Genomic DNA, 25,917 nt, shown 5'->3' with positions numbered 1-25,917 from the left:
CTCCACAATCTACTTCCTGCACAAATCAAGTCAATAGAAAACCCAAGAAGATTCAAAACTGCCGCTAAGAACTGGATTATTTCAACTGGAAGACATCATATAGAAAGCATAATCTCAAACAATATGTGAGCTCACTTACCCAACGTATTTGCAGTTTGCACCCCAACCCAGAATCTATTACTACCACCTAACACCTACTCTAGTACATTGGTTTCCATTAGTTGAGTAGGTTAATTTCCAATAGAATTAAATTCCATATTTTTTATAGACTCATTGTATTATATTCTAGATATTTTGTACTTTTTATGTTTTAATTGTTTGTTGCATTTGTTAAAAGAAATAAATTTATTTATTATTTTATTAAAAACTTCAAAGTACTTTAACGACTAGTTTTGAAAATGACCTATGGTCAAAACTAGTCGTTAATAATATTTTAGAAAATGACCTATGGTCAAAACTAGTCGTTAATAATATTTTAAAGTTTTTAATAAAAGGGTACTAGAATTTTTTATATTGTTTTTATGGAAAATGAAGTAACAGCAAGCACTGGCAGCCAGTAACTACGTTCCTTTGTAAGCCGCTTAAAACCATAGAGTGTTAGAAAAGTACTCCTTTACAAAAATGTTTTGTTCCACCATTTTCCCACTCTACGATGGTGATTATACCAAGAAGGATTAAGCTATTCTCTCTCGGATGGTATTAACCCCTTCTTCATAATGACAGTCAGGACTACACTAAATGAAATAAGCAAGCTTTTCTGACCACTCTGTATTTTGTCAAATTGATTAATGTATATCAGTAAATATTAATGATATATCAGTAGACCTTATGTAAACTCTGTAACTTTTCTTTAAAAAATATGAACTAATAATTGCAGACAGTCACATTGTACATTGCACCAAAAATAAGGATTTCCTCTGGGATCGAGTGGAAGATTCCCCCTTCGCCGGCAGGATAGCTGTCACATTGTTGTTTACTCAACTCAACAAGTAGCCTACTCGTTAAAACCTGTAAAAAGATCAATAAACCAATGTGCTTTTACCTGCATTTGATATTGAATACATAAACCATGAAAAGAACCTACATATATAATGTTCTAAGCTCTAATGAAATGGAGGATGAAATTAAATAAAACAAAATTGAGTTGAATTTTTAGGATAAACTAGCCGTGATTCAAGTAATCCTACTGCAATTAAAATGAAAGTAGGCATTCCTATCTTCTCAAGTAGTAGATAGGTTATACAACTTCCAACTTGTACAGTATTCGTTATGTTGAATATGGTAATCAAAAAGGCAAACATATTATTCACTATGATAATTCAAAACTACGAAAAATTTCCAATGAAACAGTTCAGTTATATTCAAATTACGAGGGAGAATTAAATGAAAACCTTAAAAGTGTTATTTATTTTGACAACTATAAGTGAAACTTAGATTTATCATTTTTAGACATAGTCTCCCTAAAGTGTAATGCAAGTGTTCGACCGCTTTGGAAGCGCTTGAATACCATTTATTTTAATAAGAATTCATGTTTACTGTCATTCCCCTGTCAATGTAATGCTCCAGAATTACTCCGTTCACATTGCAGAAGGGAGTCAGCAAGAGTTTTCCTGCTGATCGCTGAGTTTGGAATTTTTTTGAATTTGGTGATGAGCTATGAAGCCATTCCTTTTTTGTTTCTGGTTGATAGTAATGTTTGTTTCTGGACTAACATGAGTCACCATTCTGTACTGTCATCCTGCGATGAATTTCCATTGGTTTTGACACCTTCACTGCTCAAGAAACGAATGACTAATAGCTGATTTAACACGGTGCAAATTGATAATGGGGCAGCCATATTGTAACTGTAGTCACTGCTCTATTGTGTGTAGCAAGGTCACTAACGCACCTGTTAGTCATTTTGTAAGCTTCAACGAACATCCTTGCTAACTACCGTATCAATCCTACAACTTTTCAGAACTTTAGAACACTTTCAAAATTTTCATTTGATTAACCCTCTTACATACTTACCTTTCTTCAAGTGTATATTTCTTGTAGTTGTGTAAACAAGATACATATTTGACTTGCAATGTTATATCTTCCATCCTGACAGTAAATAATCCTCATATAATGTTATCCAATGAAATAGACTTAGCTGACATATGATTACAGGTAGTGTCCCTCACATTCACCATATTACTTGCAGAGTAACACCTGAAAAATAAAATATTTTTAATATTTATATATTCTTATTTTATTAGCCCACCTACAAAATATCGACTATAATCCCTTGCACTTTGCTATTATATAAATAAATTTGGACTGCCGTTGAAAAATTTTCGAATTTATTTATTCAACAGAGACAAATTGTTCCCCAATTCAGTCGCCAATAAGTGTACTTGTATATGAAATCTAATGGTCATCAATCATTGTAAATTGTACTATTAGAGAAAAGATAGCATAACACATAGTTAGATAAAAGATAAAATATTTTTTTCCGTTTCTCTATGGTTATAGTTACAGCTTACTTATTTGGTAAGTTATAGCCTAAGTTTTGAAGGATATATAACTGTAACTTGAAATATTCATATGATGTATGTTTTAGAGGAATTTGAATTTTCCCCTAGTAGCCAACAATAATATTCTTATAACAATTGCAAGTTGCTAGAGTAGGCCTACTCCACTCACTTGATGTTCGACGACGAGTGAATAGTCTTAATAGAAGAGGCGTCATCATCACTCTCCTCAGATGCTTCGGACTCCACCTGATGCCTGGCGACTGTCAAAAGATGTTCCAGTTTTTGAATGACTGCTGTCAGTCCCTCCTCCAATTGGGGATCACCGAAAAAGTTCACCATGCCTGGCTCACATCCAGGAGCACCTGAAATTCAAATTGGGGCTCAATTTTCTGTTGGTTCAATCAGGAAATTGGAAATTTCGACTGAATCATTTTACCTCCCACTAGAATCAAAATTGTATTAATCTTGTATAGTTTCCATTATTATTGGTTTAATCAGTTTATATTCATCATTAAGGTAATAAATTAATACAGTTTATCCTATATTTTAGCATGGTAAAATAAAGATTATTCTCAATTAATAAAAATAATTTTTCATTTGCCAAAATAACATTACAAAATAAGAAAACTTACAATATTTAAATCAAATAAGTTTTTTACAATAAAATAAATATCACTTGTTGAAACAGCCGGCAAGGAAAACCCTGAGCAATACGATATTGAATCTGTCCCATTTTATATTGACGCTTCACAGTTAGCAAAGTTATGAATATTCCGAAGCATAATATCAACTCGTATAGGAGTTATACGGTATATTATTTTACAATTATTACAGGTACCTAGAATGCATTATACACAATAGTTTTACAAACTTACTTACATGACTTGAAAAATATTTAAACTATGTTATAACCAATTAGTTCTCAGAAACTTTTTGTGATTTTTCATAATAATTGAATAATTTCAAATGTGATTGGGGTTGATTGGGAGAATAAGTGCAGGAGAAGATACTGAGTTGATTATTAATTAATCTTTTGAATAAAAAACACTTTTGAAGTGGAAACACATGTATTACTTTTTAGCAGTGACTTGACGTTTCGACCTGTTGTCAGACAATGACCAAGAACAGGTCAAAACGTCAAGTCACTGTAAGTGTTTTTCCATTTCAAAAGTGTTTTTTTTTCAAAGTTCAAATTAATAGTGGTAAAAAATGTTTACATCTCATTAACTTTTTATACGGAATATATTATTTTAAAAATTAAAGCTGCAAGGAAAAGCTTGTTCATTTATTTTTATGTACTATTAAATGTGAAACACTGAAACTAGAAATACGGTAAGACTATTAGTCTACCACAGAACTGTTGGTAGTAGCAGACATTTGATAAAAAAAGTAGTTTGCTTCAAATATGATTCAAAGCTTTTGAAAGTTATAGCGCATATTACCTTGCGTGTCTTGAACGGACTCATAACGAGTTAATGCTTCTCGCAAAGGCTTGTAAAGAAATGAGAGATCAGGGTGTTTCAGCCTTTCATCGATTAGTTCTCTATCTTTTTGGGGTAGAGTGCTCCACCCTAGAAACAGCTCTTTTAGACGGTTCACTAGAATATAAAAAAATGACAATAATAAATTGAAGATACTTATCGTGCTTTCAATCTAGCTTATTATCCAATTTTAAAAATAAATAAGTTGGAAAAACAAGTTCTACACATGTATATTCTGAAATATTCTTATCCAAGAAAAAAATTTAATTAATGTCTATAGTACGGTAATATTTCATTTATTAATGTATTACAATATTTCTAATTAGAGTTCTATAATTTTAATTATATAATTAGATTACCTATTACAATTTTATTCAATTACGGTACAGTATTGATATTAGAAGAAAAGCTTTGAAGAGAATATCAATATGATGATAAAGGTTAATGATAATGAAAAAATATTCTGAGAAGAAAAATGACATGAAAATCACACACTTATATAGGAGCAGTACCTTAATAAATAAAATTAATTACCTAGCTCTATGAAATAGTCATTTGATTTTTATCTTTGCTCATGCTTTTTGATAAAGATTTTTCACAAATACAAATACTTCAGGTTCTACCGTAAGCTAGATATATCGACCATTACTTGTTCAATTTTTGTGAAAATAAAGCTGTTCATGAAACTGATAAAGTACTGTACTCAGAATTACCTATTTTTCAATTCTTTATTCATTACAAACTGTGAACTTATTTCTATCAGCTATAAAACTATACAGCTTTAATTAAGTCTAAGAATAGCAAAGAATTAATATCTAAAATAAAAAAATCTTAGAATAAAAAAGTAGAATACACAAGCTGACAGATTTTTTTTATTCTTTAATACTACATAACTGATGTATGAAAGCTCACATTACAAATATATTTTTTTAAATTACCTCCTGGAATTAGCATGAAAATCGCTTCACATATTTCTTCAGCTATTTCAGGTTCTGAGTATTTATTTTTTAGAGAAATTGTTTCTTGATATGGGTACATTTTTTCAATTTGCTCACCCTCCATGTGTCTTGTCATATTCTACTAGTTAAATTTATCCTATTTTATACGAAAAATTAAGGTTTGAATTACTTGAATTTTCTTCAAGTTATTTGTGTAGATGTGTGATAAACATTGAATTAAAAATGACAAGTTCATTTTGATATTAGATTACAGCATATTATGGTGATAAAGATCAACAGCTGATGAAATTTTATGTTGTGAATAATGTTTTTAGTCCAGGCTCAAAAAAGGGTATATAGAGGGAAATGTTTGGAAGACAATCTTTGACAGACTGTTCTGTTTATGGTAGTAAGGAGGTAAACATATCAAACGTCATATCAAGAGATATTCGCTCGTGAAGGTGTGTAATTGTTAAAATAAGAGGTTTTTATACAATATTTTGCTCTTTCAGGGCTTATAACTTTCCAACAATGCCTCGTAAAAACTAATGCTTATCGTAGGTTTGTAGAGCATTGAATTCTCTTTGAAATGATGTATTATTCCACTATTCCAAGTTTTCTTTTCATTGTTATAGCAGCTTCAATCTAGGGGGTAAAATTTTCATTGCTGCAACAATTGATCGTTTGACAATGACATTTGAGCGGGTGTCTGTGACACAATTTTCGACTTTGTAGCTTAATTTGGACTAGTTAGGTAAACATACCAAAAGTTCGCATCTTTGTCCCCTCTGTTGAAGGTGTGGAACCGCTGAGTTGACACTTGTTGCAACAATGAAAATTTCATCCCCTAGATTGAAGCTGCTTAAACAATGAAAAGAAAACTTGGAATGGTGAAATAATACATCATTTAAAAGAGAATTCAATGTTCTACAAACCTACGATAAGCATCAGTTTTTGCGATGCATTGTTGGAGAGTTATAAGCCCTGAAAGAACAAAACCTTGGATAAAAACCTATTATTTTAACAATTACACACCTTCAAGAGCGAATATCTCGGGAACTGTTGGGAATATCACAGATTTCCACGAAACAAAAAGTGTAGAGAATTTATCAAGCTTCATTTTTGGATGGTTATATATGTTATTTGAACGCATTGTTCTCAAGATATGAGCATGGAAGCAAAACGCTGGAAAATGCAACTTTTAACCACCCCCATCCCCTTAACACATGAGTTGGGAATGCGGACTTTTGATATGTTCTTCTCCTAACTAGTCTTAACAAAGCTGCAAAGTCAAAAATTGTGTTTAAAAAATTCCCTCCAAATTCCTTTGTCAATAATTGGTTTATTGTTGCAAAAAAGAAGATTTCACACTCAACACTAAAGTGCTGCAAAAGGTGAAGGGAAATTTATAAAAGTGTAGATTTATACATCAAATTAAAGAGAATTCAATGCTCTATAAGCTCATAATCAGCATGGATTATTCCCATCGATTTTTGAAAAGTTATATGAGTAAAATTATAAAAAATTGGTGGCGAACGTGTTTTTTTTTTAATATTACACCTTTATCAGAGCGGATATCTCGAAACTAGAGGAGATATAGAAAAAGTTTAGAAATAAATGTTGTAGGAAATTATGTAAGCTTCAATTTTGTATATAACAGCTATGTCCGTAAGATACATAGTTTTTGAGTTATATGCGAGAAACCAAAAAATGGTAGCTTTAAACCACCCCCACCCCCTTAGCACAGTGAGTAGAGGTGGGGACTTGATATGTTTACCTCCTTACTACCCTAAACAGAACTGCGGGGTCAAAAATTGTCTTCCAAACATTTATTTCCCTCTATAACCTTTCTTTGACTGGACTATTTTAAAATTATTTATTTATATTTTTCACAAAGACGCACTGATTGGGAGAGAAAAATTAAGGATACTCCTTGTACTATTTCTCTCACAAATTTAGATAACATTTTAAAAGTCCAAAATAGGGTTATGATTTATAGTCCATTTTCACTCAAAAACAACGATGAAAACTAACATTTTTAAATTTTGACGGTTGAAAACAGAATAAAAAATAATTGGAATTAGAATAAAATGAATTTTTAATTTTAAATAATATTTATTTGAATTAAGAAACAATCCACCTCTAGAGGTACTCAAATTAAAAATAAGTAGCCTAAAATATTATTTTTGGCTACTTTCTCTACAAACGGTCATAATGAACGTGTAGGATCACATGACTACCGGTACCTTATTTAGGCGAGGTTGCATGTGTAATAGTGTGATATTGAGAGGGTAGTATTGTAGTTGTTTTTGTGTATCTTATATTATTTTTCAGGTTTTTGAACTGGAATGAACTTTGATTTTTACTGTATGTTGAACCCTGCGTTTTAGTCTGAGAATTGACTCTGTCTTGTTTGAATTTGCTACCTTGTTGCTTATAGTTGTCGAAATTAAAGCAATTTTCGTGCATTTTTATAGTGCAGTTTCAATTTCTTGTCGAAAAAGCTATTGTATTTGGGAATTGTACGACCAATGACCTTTTTGCAGCTTTGGCTTTTCCACTGGAAGTTTGCTCAACGCTCGTGGAGGGGGAATAATTTTCAGTGAAAAGGCCACAGTTGGTATTGAGACGTGAACGGAAAATCATGTAATGGTGCGCGAGCCTCGGTCCTCTGAATGGGTCTGTTGCCAATCCAGAGGGACAAATTGAAAAGTTTTTTTTTGTTATCAGTAATTTTTATGTAGTTAAATAGGAACCAAAATTTAATATTGTTAGTGAGAGTAGAACCAGGAAATTATTTGTGCGTGTGAGTACCAGTATAGTGAGTTTTCTTAAATCGTATGTGTGTGTTTCTGAAGAGTCGAAATTTGAATTGTAAAAATGGTAAGTGCCAAACTTTTGTTGTCTTCGTATTATAGCTCAAAATTTAGCAACATAGAATGATCGAGGCCCGAATTTAGTTGCAGCAAGTTAGCAGGTTCCCAAAGTGTATAGATTAAAAATTGAGTATGTCTTCTTGACCTGAATCGATTGCTGAATAACTTTGTTTTGTTTGAAAATTTTATATGTTACCTGACTTTTATTAATTCGTTCTATATATTTAGAGTTCAATAAACCTGAAGTTGAATTTTATTAGTATTTTTCATTGAAGTTCCTGACTCGTAATTGCTAGTTGCTAAAATAGGTTACAATTAGTTAATGATGATAATCTGTGCATTTGAATGAACGAATCCACTAAAAGCTCACAACCAATCAAAGATTCAAATACCGGTAGATGATTAATTGATAGCAGAAAACTTTAGCAAATACTATAGAAAAGAAGAAAGAACCCCCCATCCGTTTACATTGGTGGCCAGCGGTGGTATAGTCTGCAAGAATGACTATCAAACCACATGTATTCTTATATATTTCATATTTTGGAAGATTAACTCAATAGAGACACATATGTCACCGGTTGCAGAAAACATACCTCCACCGGTTACACATGAAAGGTACTTGGTGCCAGTTACGAATTTTAATCGTAATTAATTTCACGAAAACCAATCAGAGGTACCTTCTCTGATTGGTTTTTGTGGAATTTAACCAGCTTTTGTGCAACCGGGTCTTGATGTATTTGACCAGCAGGGTTGGATTCACTGGTGTGGGTCTAGACGATGTCGCCCAAATTGTCCTCAATATACAAGTTACCCCTATTTGGGTACGCGACAGGGTGTCACCCGTAACGTCTACCGTCTACCTGTCACCTCGGCATTTTGAGCACAGCGTCAACTGTTCACCTCGTCAGCGTGTCACCTACTGGAATGACAGGTTCCATCTTGTCGGGACCGTACACGACAGAGTATCACCTTGCTCGATATCCTGTCGAGCAAGACAGGATCCTGTCGTTACTGTGCACGACTGAGTGTCACCTTTCTCGCTTGCGTTAACTGGTCAGCATGTCAACTCCAGCTACAGATTATCAGCGAGTGGTAAACTCTGCCGATTTGCCAGAACTTGAGTTTATTTTTGAAACTGATTCCATACAGGCCCTTCATTGCAGCTGGCAGCCTGTTAAAAATCTTCAAAGTCAGGTTGCAAAGCAGTCCTCTTTCTTGGTGAGTCTGCAGTACTGGAGATTTATTGATCAGGAAGTGATGTGATGGTATACGTATTCATCATTAGATCACGTGTAAAATATTATGTTCGACTAAATAATGTAATAAATAAATATATAGAAAGATAATTTTAAAAATATGATGCATATACATACTGTATCATACCAATCATACATCAATGACACAGAATATTTATTTAATTTGTTATAAGCATATCAGCATTTACCTACTTATAATTATCGCATACAATTTGTACATAATTTTATATAGGCTATATAATATTATGCAATTATTAGGCATTTTATCATATTACAATACATATAATTGGGCATAATTATTATGCAATAGGCTATGGTACCGTACATTGTTTTTTTCATGAAAATGAATTTACATTAATTTATCCACACTTTATTCATGATTCATCTCACCTGAATTACCTTCCTTTTCACCAGGCGCGGATCCAGGACTCTGATCTTGTAGGCGATTAGGGTGGGGGACCGCCCCCCACGTTCTACGACCCTCACCCAAAAAATTGTTGAAGATATTTTGTTATTTTAAATTCCATAAGGTCATGATTCTTATAAATGGATAATTTTAAATAACTGTCGCATACACATTTTTCATTTAGTGGCTTTAAATTAGAATCGAAAATATAATATAAATTATATATCATAAAAATTTTAATAAGCCTATGTGGCATACTAATTTATAGTTTATAATAGTACTGCATACCGTCATTTTAAAATTTGGCGCGTTCTTATAAAGTCGATACTCACATGTCAACCTGTTTACAGTTCATTTTTATCGATAGAACGGGAATCGATTTGAAACGTCACAACCCGTGGAATGTGGAATGCAACATGGCGTCAAAAATGTCCTGATGTTTTGACTTTCTTCGCGAAGTCTTCCGAGGAAGATTTCTTTCGCGGTAAATAATGGTTATTCTCACTTGAAAGGTAAAAGTTTTTATTATATACACTAAAATGGATAGCTCAGAATACGAACATGTTAAAAACATGACTCTTTTATTCTTTTTTGAGAGACTGATGGATAAAGGAGGTCCTAGAACCCTACACGATCTTAGCTGTCAATTTGGAGCAAAAGGTTTTACTAGAGAAATGAGACAAATTGCTGGTGGTTCTCAATCTGGTCTCAAGAAATTCCTCGCTCAATATCCTTCTTTGTTTATGGTTGATGGTGATTATGTACATGTCAATTCTTTTAGTGCTTCAAATAACCAAGCAGAAGAAAGCAACAGTAGCTTGGTCAAGTCAGGTTTCGGAAAACGTGATTATGTCAAAGAAGCGGTTGAATATTTTTCAGAAAAATTAAGACAATACGGAGTTGGAACTGAAGTACCAATTAAAAGTTTATTGGGACATAGGTCACAGTCATCTCCTGAAGTAAGACACATTTCAGGACAGAACATTAGGGAATTCAGAGACTTCCTTTGTAGATATCCTGATGCTTTCATTGTCAATGAAGACACAGTTATTCTGAAGGAATATGAGGGGCAAGAACCTCAACCCTTTCATGAACTGGAACAAGTGACTGTTGATCCAGCTTTAACGTCGAGGTTCTTGGATTTTTTTACACAATGCATAGAGGTGAATGGCCCTGTATTAGTAGAACAACTATTTCAACAAGTGGTCTCTTGTTTCCCTGAAGAGCTCTGGTCTTGCATATTCAAAACGCCTCAAGATGTGACTACGTTTTTAAAAATGCACTCAAATTATTTCATTGTACAATCAAATCTTGTTAATTTGGCCCCATCAAAACCGATTACTGACAATAACGTTATGAATAGATACCAAAACAAGAATAATGATAATAAATCAGATGTTAGCAACAATATTACTAATAATGTCACAGCAACACGTAATATTGTTAATAATGTACAGAATACAATCACATTGAATCAATCAAATGATGAAATAATACAACAGTCAACTAGTCCTCAAGTGATTTTGCAAAATCAAACACTGAAGCAGAGAATCAACTCTTTGGTTATGAAAACGCTAGCTGACAACACTGAGAAAGACAGGAATCTTGTAGCTTCGAATGTGGTGAATGGAATGAATGTTACTGAGAATTGGAAAGCTAAAGTATTGAGCTCGACAAGAGTGGTTGTGAATGTGAAGGAGGGCGCTCAAATAGTGGATGAAATCATGAGTCAAGGAGAAGCGGTGGTGTCTTTCGATTGCGAAGGAATCAATTTGGGAACCAAAGGCCAGTTGACCTTGTTCCAGGTGGCAACTATGCGTGGCCAAGCTTACATCTTTGATCTCATCACCAGTCCACTGCTGGTCACCGCCGGTGGACTCAAACGGCTACTAGAAGCTGAAAATGTTGTAAAGGTGAGTTTAGCTTCTTCCAATGTACTGTAAGAGTTTTAATTAATAATTTTCTACTAGAAATATCTCATAATTCTAGATATTTCATACATGAATTTGAAATATATTACTGAACTGAAAGGACGATTTCAATTTGTGAGTCTCATAACAATGCAGGGTTTCAGCAAGAGATTATCTTCTCTTGGCGCAGTGCGAAGGTTGTAACATATTAGCACACTAAAGGTATAGGCCGCGAGATTACTTTTGTGACCGTCACCAAGGGTAGACTTCTCCACATGCATCTGATCATTGAAATTTTTGAAATGGGGGTGTAGAGCATGGCAGTCTACTCCCCTTCTTCAAGACCAATGTTTCTATTCCAATATTATGTTTATTTTTTGGGCAGAAAAATAGGTAATTGTACGTGTGAGTGTTGGCCCCAGTTTTACCTGATTTTTTCAAGTCTCGAGGGGCCATAGGGCACATCTAATCTAGTGGTCTGTAGTTGATTGTGGGTCCTGGCGGATACATCCCACCATACTATAATTTTAGTCCTCTTCAAGTTAGTCTCTTTACTTCTGAGAATAGATGCTAAGCTTCTTCCAAGCTGCTACGAATAGAGTAAAAGAAATATTTTATCTTGAATTTTCACACATTATAGGTAGCAGATTAAACCATCACCTATTTTACAGCTTAATTAAAATACCTATAGCTAGTCATTCATATCTAGTAGTGCAACGTTCATTAAAAAAATTCAGAATTTCCCAACAAACTTTCCAACATTAAAAAGCTATCTTTTGAGTTTTTCTAAGTATACGGTTTTGTATTTCGTTTGGAAATTCAGCTTCATTACATCTTTTAAAATATCAATACAAAATTCGAAGTTCAGAAACAGTGGATGTAATCTCTTTAAAAACTACACACTTCTAATGATTCTTTTTTTTGTGTCGAATGTATTATCTTGCGGCGTGTGAATCATTAGATACGAATTAAAATAGTTGATTGTGATGAGAAATCTGAATCATTGTTATCAATCACCCATGAGATCAAGTTCGTTGGATGTTTAGATATCTCAACTCATTTTCTCAGAACAATAGATACAAGTATGCAAAAAATATCTTCTAATTTTAGCAAGCAAGTTATAATGAGATTCTCATTAAACTGTCTGATTGAATGAATGGGAATCATTGATTATTTATAAAAAATTCTGACAGTTTGAAGTGAATCTTACTATTGCTGTACGGTATTTAAATGACACAATAAGTTTTAAATTATATTTTGAAATAGGTTGTTTTGGACTCTCTTGTCTCTTCCACTTTTTCACTTTTATCCATTCAACTTATTAAGATTGTCAAATTTTCAATGATTTTGATGATTGGTTAAACCTATGTTTCAATTTTTATCCAATAAAGTTCATCATTTCCTTTCAGGTGATTCATGATTGTAGGAATGACAGCTACAATTTATATCAGCAATTCGGTATAACTTTGCGGAATGTCTTTGATACACAGGTAAGTGTCATTTCATTAAAAATAAGATTCATGGATCTTTAGAAACTACCTGTTTACAGGAAAAAATTAATAATTTAATTTTCTAGAATATGTATTAGAAATATTTGTAAAATAACTACATATTACTCCTTTTGAGATCTTTTTATTATAAGATAAAATATCGAAAACACAAATTAAAAACAACTAGTTTCGATGCTTACATCATTCTCAAGTTTTAAAAATAATTATTAGAAATAATACATGTTCAGCCAGAATTGTTGAAAACCTCAGTTCTTACTTTACTGCATGATCCTTAGTCATTTTATCTACTAATTCAAATTTTTTACTTGTTCCTGAAAGGATTTATTTCGTCTATTTATTGCAATGTTCATTTAGTTAGCCAGGTAACATTATATTACAAGATATATAGCATAAAATCGGATGATAAGTAATTTTGCACTGAAAGTTTTTGTAGGGCAACTCTCAATGAAAATATATTAATGGATAATTATTTAACTAAAACAATGAATGATAATCATCAATGAAATTCAAATTGAATTTTAAAGAGCCAATTTATTAACTGATAATGTAGCAGTTCAATTATGAAAGTAATTGATTACTATTAATAATAGTAATCACGATATCCTGTTCATGAATAATTAAAGAAATGACACTGCTATTTATATTCCTTGAGTGAGATTCTCTTTGAACTATCAGAATTACTTATAAATATACTAACACCCATGCAGCTAAAGTGAATATGAATATAGTTGATTAATAATATACTTCATATGAATAATTTGTAAATTATGATTTATTGATGAATAATTAAACCAAATATGAATAGTAAATAATTATCGGCCGGCTTGGTCTAGCGGTTAGGAGCCTTACAAACTTCGGTCTGCTAGCACTGCCTGGTTCGTGGGTTCAAATCCCGCCGATGGCATGGACGTTTATCGTCTCATCAATTCACCAACATACTTTCCATTACCCACGCACAAGCAAAAAGATCATGTGGGCATCATCCGCATCAAATAAAGGTACCACTTTTTTCATTTCAAAGTTAAATTCTTAACCTTTTATCTCTTGAATAAGCTATTCACAATCATCTCATTTTTATTTTTCTATTAATTTTATACATTTGAAAATTAATTGTTTCAAAATCAATTTTTAAGTGATTGATCTCTATTTACAGGCTGCCTATGCTGTGATTCAACTGCAACAAACCGGCCAGCCGGTGTACAAGGCGAAAAATGTCGTCCTAAACACGCTGTGCGAATTGTACAAAGCACCCGTGAATCCGTTGAAAGAGCAACTGAAGAACATCTATCGCAAAGACCAGCGTTATTGGTCGCGAAGGCCGCTATCAAGGGAAATGATGATCTACGCCTCCGCTGATATCCTATCATTAGTGCCACAAGTTTATACTGCAATGCAAAAGTGAGTAATGGATAAAATATTGTTGCTACAACTAGCCTATGCGGATGTCAAGGCGAAAGCAGCAGACAGACATTCACGTCTGTATGCGTTGCAACATTCGAACACCTGGGGAGGGATTTTTACTCAGCTTGTCTGCAAACTTCTGCAACGTCAGCCTTAATATGTTGCATGCCTAATTAATGCATAATTGATTGTAAAATGTACAAGGTTGGGCAATGAAGAATGGACTATTTTTAGAAACTTTCTCCCCCATATTTCCCAAACAAACTCGAAATTTATCTGTGCAATTTGTTGCCAAGATGTTGCCATTGCCATTACACATATAAAGAGGGACACATTCAATTTTTTCATTGATTTTGAATACACAATGAAATCTGTTGAATAGCGGTTATTTTCATCCAAACACTCCAATAAACATAAAGAGGAAACTGTCCATACTCGTCTGAAGCTTTTAATATGTATGCATGCTTAATGTGTCTACAATAACAAACCACATATACTTGAAGGCTTCTGTCACTAGACATTTCAACGTAAAATCCTCAGGTAAACTCCTCAGAACGTCTACAGGAGTTTAAGGATAAAAAGGTCTTTCTTCTAATTTTTGTGTTTCACAACTTATGTTTCAAATTTTTGGTGCTTAACCACTATTTCCAATCAATAGTATTAAATATAATCTTAGTAATAATTGATTCTTACTTGTGAACAGTGTATTGTTGGCATTTATTATAGGTGGGACACTCATACTGATACCTGTTGATCTCAGCTTTGAAGCAATCGTTTTGTGGCATGAATGACAATAACGTTTCATTGATGAGAGCTAAAGATTTTCTCAAACGTTAATACATGAAAAATATTTAATGTCAAAAACTTACTGGGTTATGCGGTTTGATTGTATTTTTATTTTGTCGTTTTCAGTTTGAATCCAAGACATTCTATTCAACTGATCTATTCTATTCTGTTCTGATCTGAGGTTCTATTGTATTCAACTTGATGTGATGATTCACAATTCTAATACAATTGGAAGTTACTGTGGTGTGGTGTTAATTTTTGTATTTCTCAAGAGCTTATAGGTTCAATGATGATTTTTTATTCCATTTTCTAGACAAATCAGACCAGACCTGGAATCTCTGATGGCTGAACTGTGCGAAGAGCAAATTTATCTACACATTCAGCCAGCTGAGATCAAACATCGCAAGAAACAGCGGAAGGTTGAGAGCGAAGTGTCTGATCTGAAGGCGAAACTGGCTTCTTCCGCGCAGACGGGTCGCAATATAGTTCTTAGCAATCGCGAAATCAAATTGCTCAGGTTTGTTTCAATTCACTTGTTTTTTTTCTAACGTTTCTGATTGATTTTTCATTTCAAATTGCTGAATGTTTGAAGTTGCTGTAATAGATGAATATTTTAAATCATATTGAGGATAGAATTGAAATTTTATTTTTCAACGCTTTTCAATATTTTTCATATTCAAATTCGCAGTAATAGTTATAATAATAATAATAATAATAATAATAATAATAATAATAATAATAATAATAATATATATTTAATAATATTTAAAAATGAATTTATCAGAGTCGCATTTTTTGTATTTTTCCATTTCAAATCACGTATAATATATTTGAAATGGGAAAAAATATAAAAATATTATACATGACTGTTTGAAATTATACCCATAGATGAGTATTTTAAATCAATTAGGTGGGTGTATATTATAAAACATTACGATAGTAGATTGATGCAGTAGTAATGTTTTGCTTATGTTGATTTGAATATTCATGATCGATTTATTTGTACGTTGATACTCGAATGAGATAACAACAGTAATTAATTCGTAGTACTCTATTCATTCTTTGTAATGTATGTAAACATTTCTTGATACTCTTTAGTAAAATACCATTTGATTTTTAATTAATCGTACGACCATCTTACATTAGAAATGTAAATTGATCAGAAATTGACAAAGTAAAATACTTTATTAGAATAGTAAAGGGTCTGTATAATAAGTAACCGGACTGACCCCAGGAAATTTTTTATTGACAAAATATGTATAATTTATCATTATATATCTTCAAAGTAGTCCCTATTGGAGTCGATAACACGCTGACACCGGATTTTCAAATCTCTGAACGCTCCCTGGAAGTCGGCAACCTCTATGCTGTCTAGAGCCCTCGTCGTAGCACGTTGAACGTTTTCCAGAGTCCCGAACTGCGTCCCGTTAAATTATCTCTTGATCTTGGGGAGCAAAAAGAAGTCCGATGGTGCCATATCCGGGCTGTAAGGAGGATGTGACAACGTTACCCTCGACTATTTGGCTAACTGCTTGGTGAGGAGCAGGCAGGTGTGCGACGGAGCATTGTCGTGATGAAGGATCCACGAATCGGCAATCCCCGGGCGGTTGGTCGACGGAGCACCTCTCTGTAGTACTGCTCGTTTACAGTTTGGCCGGGTGGCACAAACTCTTTGTGAACGGCCAGATCCTCCTTACAGTCCGGATATGGCACCACTGGACTTCGTTTTGTTCCCCAAGATCAAGAGACAACTTAACGGGACGCGGTTTGGGACTCTGGAAAACGTTCAACGTGCTACGACGAGGGCTCTAGACAGCCTAGAGGTTGCCGACTTCCAGGGAGCGTTCAGGGATTTGAAAATCCGGTATCAGCGTGTTATCGACTCCAATAGAGACTACTTTGAAGATATCTAATGAAAAATTTCACATATTTTGCCAATAAAACATTTCCTGAGGTCAGTCCGGTTACTTATTATATAGACCCTGTATGTAATTATCGTTTTGTCAAAGACCAATTATTCAAGAATGAATTGATTAGAAATTCAGGTCAATTTCTTAAAATGTAAAAAACCATTCGTCGTAAATTTGGCCAACTTACAAATTATTAATGCAAATTGTTTCATAGATTCTAAAGATTTCTCTCAATTGTAATGATTATTATCATGCATATATTCCTTGATTATTTCAAGTTATTATGTTAACCGAGAATGTCACAATGAAAACTAGTATGCTACTTGAAATTTTTTAGGAGTAAAGCTATTAAAATAATTCTTCATAACGATTCAGTTCGACTGCATTCTTTAGCAAACCTACTGAATTTCCTGTCACTTTGTTGTGGGAAAACCGGTCTGGAATCCACTTGAGCATTCTTCTATTGCAGTTACGTTACTGGAATGCATGCCAATCCCAAACATGTCACTGTCTCTTTCTAAATCATTCCTTATGCATAAAAATGCATCTCGTCTTGTGTTCCTTCTTGAATCAATAAAATGACGATTTGCGATTTCTTGCGCTTAAATTCCTAATTTCCAAAAGCTCTGCTTCAATTACAGTCTTTATCATTTTATTTTTATTTTAATTGTTCTGTAAAAAATTTCATAATTCTATTAAGACATTTTACAATGATTTTTCATAACTTCAGGTTATGAATTATAAATGTTAAAAAATCGAATGTAATTTCAAAAAAGTTAATAACATTTTTATTCAGTTCATTAGAAGAAAAGTATACCATTAATTTAAAAAATAATATTCATAGACCAAATTTGACTTTAATTGCTTAAACTATAATCTTTTGAAATTTATTGTAATAAAAACTTTTTTAATCGGGTTATTCTTAATTTATGTTACTCAGTACTTTGATCATTCTAATTAAATATGGAATACTATAATATGGTCTTCATATGTTGAATCATGTAACATAAATCGATTCCAAATTCTTTGAAAAATTTATATCAGTTTTAAAAAAATTGAATTTACCTCTGTTACAGGCATCTAGATTTGACTGATGAGGAGAAGGAAAAGCTGAAAGGCTCTTACAAGGTTGCTCGCAGGCTAGAGAAATTGGAAGGAAAAAATAAGTAAGTCCTACTAATAATAATGCTTATTTATACTATTGATAAGTAAGTATTTCACATTTTAAAGGAATTGTATTAGTGGAAACTGACTCTAAATTGACTTTTTTCACAATGATATGTTATTTCAATAATTGTCTGCGGATAATAATATTATTCTTGGGAGCAGAATAAAACTAATGGAGATTCAACTTTTCCAATCCCATTAGAATAATATCTCAACATTTGAAAAACTATATTCTCTAATGGTGGTTCTTCATTTTTCAATTGAAGTTGTAGTCAAGTTGAAAATAATTAAGAGAGAGATTCTAAAGCTGAAATTCTTTTTCAGGGATGGAGAAGAAGGAGATTGCGAGTTTCTGAGTTTGGATAGTTTCAATAGTGGAAAATCAACTCCTTCCGACAACTCATTATCTGGTGAGATTAATAGTTACAGATTAATAGTTGAGATTTACAGTTTTTATTCTTAGATTAATAATTATTAGTCAATGTTTTTCAAAAGCTTTTTGATTTTTCCATAGATATTAGCAAATGTCTGGAAGACAATTTCAGATAGAGCTATGACACCGGCATACTGCATTTAGAATATACCCTTTTCATCAAGGAGTTTAGTAGAGTAGTATAACTTCCTGCCTCGATCAAGTTTAAAAAACTGGAATAAGTAGATTTTGTATTCATCTTAATTCTTCCAATAGAATTGAAATTTTATTTTTGTCATCAACAACATTTTTTTCATTCTTTGCTTGTCCATCTATTGAAGATTGGACTCAATTTGCACTCGAGCAACTTTTATAAATATCAATTTCAATTGTAGCTAAATCAAATTTCTGTCTTTGGATTTATCTTTGAAAATCAATAGTATTTTGTTTTTTCGTATGATTCTATGTTGTGTAAATTAGGGTTTACATGAGTTAAGTTTCCTTGACGTTAGTTTTTTTAACGTTTGAGTCAAATGGGCGATTTTGAAAAATTTAAGTCAAGTTTACTTTGAAGTTTTCATAACCTCAAAAGAACACCAAAAGTGGGGTTTTCCTTTCTTGTCACTGGTGTCCTAATGTAAGAGCTTCGTAATAAAAGTGGGTAGTTCACTTATGGAAGGTGAATTTGGTAATGCAGAACATCCAACAGGATCTCTTTGTCTATAAAAACCATATGCATAGTTCAAGCAAGCATTATAATTATAAGCATACAAAGCTACCAACTATAGTTTTTGAATACGGCCCTACATGTAATGCTTATAGTAAATGTGAATAAATGCAAATAATAATGTAAATGCGTGTTTGCAGGCGACGTAGCCAGCCCTAACTCAGGTCCACCTAGCCTGACCGAATCGATGCAGTTGATTGACGAAATCCTGTCTGACGCGGCCATGAACCGACTGGACAAGATGGAGCGACTCGAATCGCTGCTCACTGCGGCCACGGCAGAACTGCATCCCCCCTCCCACACCTACTCCCCTTGCTCGTGCACCTGTCACCACAATGGCGGTCTAGCAAATGAGACGCCGCGCGGCGAGAACGCCACTCAAACTCTGTCGACGGGTGACATTGTTATAACGCGCATCTTCTCTACTGAAGAGGATAAGCTCAAGGAGAAGACCATCACTGTTTCCAAAAAGTAGGTGGTTTTTCAAGAATTATCTGAAAGAGTAGGATGTCACTGCTTGGGAAAGGTAGATGGTTCTTTTTTAAAATTAATTCAGGGAGAAAACTGTCACTGTTTAATAAAGGTAGATGATTCTTTGACGAGATTGGGGCCATTTCCTTAAAATCAGGCAACAATAATCAGTTTCTTCACTTTAGAAATCGTGACCTGTTTTATAAAAATTACAATGCTGGGTTCTGTGTTGACCCTAGTAACATCAGTTTTAATCCGTGCTAATGCTAAGCCCAATGCTGAGTAGGTATTATCAGCTGGTTATTCGAAGATAATTATGTTGCAATCTAACATTTATTTATGAGAATTCGTTTTTATGCCGCATTCACACTATTGCCCAATGCGTACGAATGACGACGAGCGCAAGAGTGTAAATGGTTGCTTTGCCAGCGCTTGCCTTCACTAGCCTTCGCTTGTCATCGCTCTGATGTTTGTGACGTGGCAAGCCACTTGTCAGTGACCTGGCGATAGTGTAGACTAGGCATAAGGGTTGATTACACGTGGCAAGTTTACTAGCTACTAGCCAGCAAGTCTAAGAGTGCGCTAGTTGACGATTACTCGTAGCTTGTAACTCGCTAATGGCCATATGCACCATCTATGTTTAACGCTGAACCACGTTTACTTGTAGATATGGTTGCATTCATCATATAATGTATTTAATTCGGGGTTTAAACGAACAGCTGACATTTTCCCGTTCAAACCGAGTATCTGCATATAGACCTAAGGCGCTCACTCTCCTAATCCACGTTTTCACTTGATGTGGCAACTGCCTTTACACACGGCTAGTTTACTAGCTATCTCGCTCAAACGCCGGCCGGCGCTTAGCGAGTAAAGTTGACCAGTCTAAAACTTCCCAGCTTGGTACTTTTATCACAGTGAAGAGTAGGAGCAGATCCAACTTTGTCATTTATAATAATACATTTTTGAACAGTCAACAACAATAGTTATTGACTGCAATAGTGATATGCCCAATTCAATTTTATTTCAATTTATAACAAGGATCTTATAATAGAAAATGTATACCACGTTTCGAATTTGGTCAAATATTTTAAGGTTTAAGGTTCCTCAAGCTTTACTCAATAGTAGGACGAAATATCTTGCCTAGGTGTATTCCTACTAGATGTTCTTCATAAACGTATCTCTGCACTAATATTTTTCTTGCTCCTCTGTGATAACATCCTTACCGTGCAATCACACGATACACTCTTTTAATAATATCACATACAACATACTTGGCTAGATCAGAACCAGCCAAGAATAAAACTCACACGACTATAACATTCTGTGATTCCAAATTTGTATTGGTTGAACCCATTTAGTATTGATAGACTTGTAAATTTAACTGTGCTTGATGATTTCAACTTTGGTTTTTCCTTCATTCATAACTTGAATCACAATTTTTATAACATGAATGAGATCTAGTAAATACTGTAAACCTATATCTTATATGGACTTCCTAAAAACGTTATTAAACATAGTCAATATGAAGATGAAACTAAATCTATTGTAAATATGAATTTTTAATGAAATATTTTACTTATTTTAAGATCGTAAAATTCGTATTTAAAATTACGTCAAAAATTATAGCTAGCCTACCAAGATGATATTATTTTTATTTCTAAATATTTATTGTTGATTTCAATGATGTATTGTTATTTTCCAGTATTTGTGCTATTTATGTGAATTCTGTGTTGAATATCGAGAGGTGCGTTCTAGTTTATGCGTAATGATTCGACAGCTACGGAAGAATACTTACTAAGGCTTTTATGGGAGTCTTCACACGTTCGCAGCCTGCAAAAGTGTAAACATACCCATAAGCGCCAAAATGTATTTTTTCGAATCATTACGCATAAACAAAACCCTCCTTTATACCATGCATAGTATTAAGGTACTGTATTCAGTCTAAAACAATTAACTATTAGCCTAAATGTTATTTACATATTTTATGATAAGTAAAACTATGCTCTACAATAATGCTTTCACTATCCCGTCCGTTAGTTTATAAAATCTTGAAATTTATTACATAATAATATACAATTGCAATATAAAAAAAACTTTGTAAGATTAGTGAAGAGTGCAAAATTGATATATTTGACAACTTAGTGGATATTTGGAGTATTTTTATACTGATATTATTTTCAACTTGGTGATAATGAGATTATAGTGCTCATGCTCAGTCAAGTTTTATTCATGATAATTTTCAATTGGCTAGTGAGTTTAATTGGCTAGTGTTGAGTTTAATTTATAACTTACAGTATTTATAAAACTGTATAATTTTGGATGGCGGTTTGTATTAAAATGATAGTATTATTATATTAAGGCTGATCAAGATGATTATTGATTCACTATTCATATTATTTTTCATCTCATCCAATAGTTTGACAAGCTTATCAATTTTACCAATAATTGAACCAGTTATTTTTAATTACAGTTTTTATTTATAAATTATAAGTTGAAATTATTTCAATTTTCGCAGTAGTTGTTTATAAAAACTAACTCATACTTCCATTTGTCTATTACAGAGAAAAATGTAATGTAGCCTACTGTATCAACACTAGTCGAGTTGTAGCCTTCAGTTTTTAATGTACCGTATCATATTACAATGATAATTAATTTTATGATATAAAATCAAAAAGAATAAGAGAAATATTGAGGGAATAATGTATTGATTCATTAAATTTTATTGCCATCTTTAGTTATATTGTAACGACTTTTACAGTTGAATTAATTTGTAAAAACTAATATTCTATCTAACACTTGATGTATTTTATAGAATATATATGATACATTTAAACAATGGGTCTTTTGAACAGGTCAAAACTTTATTCATTCATTAATAGAATTCATTTCATTATTGAAATTTATTTTATACTTGTGGGGCGACCTTTTTGGCCAATGCTTGATCACTAAACTTTCCTTGTTTTTGTTCAGCAAAAATGTTGTGAATGGTTCAGTTAGAGCTTTTAATTGCGGTTAGGAGAAAAACAGTTTCGATTTGAAACATATATCTTGAATATTTAGGCTATACTTTCTAAAGAAACATGCATAGTATTCATTTTAAAGTTGGCGTTTGAATAACACAGTATTTATTCTATTGTAAAGTTGGTCATTGCTCATGGAAGTGATCTTAGCTCAACTTAGATACAATAAAGTTTCTTTAGTGCTCATAAATTATTCTTGGAAAAATTGCAGGCCAAATGTTGTTGTTATTCCTTTGCTGGTCATTTTGTTCATTATGATGCCTCTGGTTTAAAATCTACCCTCACTTGATAATTCCTCATAGCTTTTGCCTTCACTTCAAATAAATAAATATATAGTCACCTCATCAATAGATCCTCTGTTACGATCATTATTTCTACTCTATTGATGCAATAACCGTTGTGTATTAATTTTAAACTTTCGGAGAACTGAAAATCTATTTTCAAACAGCATATATTTTTTTCTGCTCCAAGTATGTTATAAATTGGAACCCATAACATAATAAGTTTAGATTAAGGAATGTAAGATCTTCTATTTGAGTTTCCTGTGACAGTGACTAGGACGTGTTCGCTTATTTGTTGACTTTAGCATGTAAAGAATGCTCAACGGGTTCTGATTTTGAATGAAATGAATTTTTATAAATGTAAATACAAATATCAGCATCGACTGTAAATTTGCCATATAATTTATACAATCACAATAACATAAAATATATTATTAGAATCTAGAATTTTATTAATCAATTACTTAGATTGTAGCTGTCAATTGCCAGTTTTGTGCCTATTTCATTTATATGCGCTTCCAAAATTGTAAATTGCTTGAATTACTGTAACTTCAATGTATTACTATTTAATAAAAATTAAACTGAAAATTATCGCATACCCTTGAAAAGTGGAGTGGATTTTGAAAATGTTTAATTAAGTTATGTTTACTATTACTTATATTGTCGTAATCTAAGCAATACATTTTGCTAAATTTTGTTTTAGCAATAATTGCTAAGTTTGTTTGGTGTGTTACACGTTTTGTTAGGACAAGAAAAAAATTGAATTATTACATTTTCTTTTATTGCGATGGAAGGATTTTGAAGCTCAATTATTCTAACCATCATAAATAGTGGTGTTTTGAATTTATTATAACATATCAAATTGCCTTTTAAAGAAAAAATAATTATTAAAACAAATTACTTGCTTCAGTAACATTGAAATAATTTTTATTTTGTGTACCGTAACAGTTATCCAACTTTTTTGTTAAAATTCTCAGGTTTTTTTTTTAAATAAAATTTCATTTGTTATGAATCGACTAATATAAGGAAATGTACCGTACAGCATTATTATGTTATCAATGTAAAATTGCCTGTAATAATTATTGAGACTACTGTTAATTATTATTTCGTAAATAAGATATTTTGAATTTGAAAAATTAATAATAATTATTTATTACAGTATTGGGATTTTGCCAAATAATAATTTCTTTAAATGTTCATCCTCTTGAAACATTAAAAAAATTATTCCATCATGTTTAATGACTGTCAACTGAGAACATATTTGAAAAAAAATTCTATTTATTTTCAATTATATAAGGTTCGAAATGTATGGGATTCATAGTTTAGTATAATGTTTTATATTTGTGTGTATCTACTAACAATCTTGACGAGAGAAATATTATGTTTCTCGCATTTCATTGAGTGTTGTTTCATTTGTAATCAGTAGATAGTAGATCTGTAAACAATTTTACTTATTGGTTATGGTAATTTTATTTGAAGAACCTCAACATGTAATTATTTTACGGATTACACCCAATGATTTCTATATTATTAACTGTAGTGTCCATTGAGAGATAGATTAGTCGAGTTTCAGTGTTCATTTGACGTTCTCTTATAGAATAATGTATTTCTTAAGATTTTCTTTAACCAAAACTAAATATTTGACAGCAATTTGAATTTTTCCATTCGAAACAATCTTTTCTCGTTTCAAAGTCTGGTTTATTCATATTTTGGGAATAGCCTGTGTGATTTTTAAATGTATAAGTAGGTAATTTTAATTTATGTAGACTAATATTTTGATGGAATACTTAATGATAATAATAATAATTATGATATTGGTTTATTCAAATGATGATATTTATATATATACGATTATGTTGAAATAAATTTATGATATCTTGTTAACTATAAATATAATTTCTTATTTATGAATCCCATTTTCCATCCTTCCATTTTTTTCTTTTTGGTTCAACTTATAAACATAAAAACATCCAGACCTGTTTCATTAAAGATTCTGTTGACCAGAAATTGCAGGTCTATGGTCCCCTAGCAGAAGTGGGAGACTTCATGCAACTTTAGAAATTCTTATGAATAATTGTTTGTCTCCTGTACGACTCGTACACCATGTATTGTCTTGTCTAGTGTCACTTCAATGTACAGATTTGGAGACAAACAATTATTCATAAGAATTTCTAACGTTGCATTAAGTCTCCCACTTCTGCTAGGGGGACCATAAGACCTGCAGTTTTTGGCCTCGCAACCGGTCCGTAGACGAGGATTGGTCTACAGACATGTTTTTTAGATAACCTGGGACACGTTTCATGAATCATATGTTTTTCTCTCTTCAAAATTTAATGGATAAGGCAGGAATAATTTCATCGGTACGCCATATGGATTGGACGGAAATTGCAGTAAACTGAAAAATTGGGCTAACCAAAATTAAAAAATCTGGTGTGGCGCACTCACACATCTTTCCTTGCCGTTATGAAAATTGATCACCTGACGCTAGTGTTCCCGCGCATCACAAGTCTACTATTCAAAGATTTGAGCCAGCTGGTGACAGGGCAATAACGCTGGAGACACACATGAGGTCTGCTATCTCTTTTTTCTAATTTGCAATTGAATAATCACATTTTCTCGAATTTAAAGCTTATTTTCAATTTTAGGAGAAAATGTTACTGAACATTAATTGTAGAGATTTTCATGCTCAATCTACTCCACTTGATTTTTTTTTTGTTTCAATTGTATCTGAAGCCTGATGATTGGGAATCTATCTGCATTGATGGGGCGGAGCTCCTGAAATTTTTACAGATATGGGACTTGTGGCAGTTGATAGAGCTTATCGATGACTATTTTAGGTATGAATTTGATCAAAATCGTTGGAGCC

General features: G+C 32.6%; 2 protein-coding genes across 2 annotated transcripts; one reads left to right on the top strand and one right to left on the bottom strand.

Annotated features, from left to right (window-relative positions):
- Positions 1 to 509: 509 nt before the first annotated feature.
- LOC111048195 lies at positions 510 to 5,236 on the bottom strand. Its single transcript, XM_022334056.2, has 5 exons — positions 4,918 to 5,236; positions 3,941 to 4,096; positions 2,668 to 2,860; positions 2,011 to 2,193; positions 510 to 1,008 (listed from the first exon to the last, which is right to left on the bottom strand). Exons 1-4 carry the CDS (start codon positions 5,051 to 5,053, stop codon positions 2,103 to 2,105), a joined length of 576 nt encoding a protein of 191 aa, XP_022189748.2. The 5' UTR covers positions 5,054 to 5,236; the 3' UTR covers positions 510 to 1,008; positions 2,011 to 2,102.
- A 4,618-nt stretch (positions 5,237 to 9,854) lies between these two features.
- LOC111048199 (egalitarian protein homolog) lies at positions 9,855 to 23,457 on the top strand. The gene is made up of 7 exons (XM_022334059.2): positions 9,855 to 11,368; positions 12,775 to 12,855; positions 14,030 to 14,274; positions 15,377 to 15,580; positions 18,050 to 18,139; positions 18,465 to 18,550; positions 19,420 to 23,457. Exons 1-7 carry the CDS (start codon positions 9,995 to 9,997, stop codon positions 19,752 to 19,754), a joined length of 2,415 nt encoding a protein of 804 aa, XP_022189751.2. The 5' UTR covers positions 9,855 to 9,994; the 3' UTR covers positions 19,755 to 23,457.
- Positions 23,458 to 25,917: the final 2,460 nt, after the last annotated feature.

This window comes from Nilaparvata lugens, chromosome 6 (genome assembly GCF_014356525.2).
Source record: "Nilaparvata lugens isolate BPH chromosome 6, ASM1435652v1, whole genome shotgun sequence".
Taxonomy (NCBI): Eukaryota; Metazoa; Arthropoda; class Insecta; order Hemiptera; family Delphacidae; genus Nilaparvata; species Nilaparvata lugens.
Note: the sequence above shows the minus strand (reverse complement) of the source record. Positions and strands in the feature narration are given on the sequence as shown.

What these genes read in the sequence shown, in the direction of transcription:
- LOC111048195 (XM_022334056.2), bottom strand. Translation starts at nt 5,053, where the DNA reads ATGACAAGACACATGGAGGGTGAGCAAATTGAAAAAATGTACCCATAT. An exon ending in TTTCATGCTAATTCCAGGAG is followed by an intron (nt 4,097 to 4,917) that starts GTAATTTAAAAA and finishes TTTATATTCTAG; the next exon opens with TGAACCGTCTAAAAGAGCTG. An exon ending in GTCCGTTCAAGACACGCAAG is followed by an intron (nt 2,861 to 3,940) that starts GTAATATGCGCT and finishes TTTGAATTTCAG; the next exon opens with GTGCTCCTGGATGTGAGCCA.
- LOC111048199 (XM_022334059.2), top strand. Translation starts at nt 9,995, where the DNA reads ATGGATAGCTCAGAATACGAACATGTTAAAAACATGACTCTTTTATTC. An exon ending in AAGCTGAAAATGTTGTAAAG is followed by an intron (nt 11,369 to 12,774) that starts GTGAGTTTAGCT and finishes ATTTCCTTTCAG; the next exon opens with GTGATTCATGATTGTAGGAA. An exon ending in TTCCGACAACTCATTATCTG is followed by an intron (nt 18,551 to 19,419) that starts GTGAGATTAATA and finishes GCGTGTTTGCAG; the next exon opens with GCGACGTAGCCAGCCCTAAC.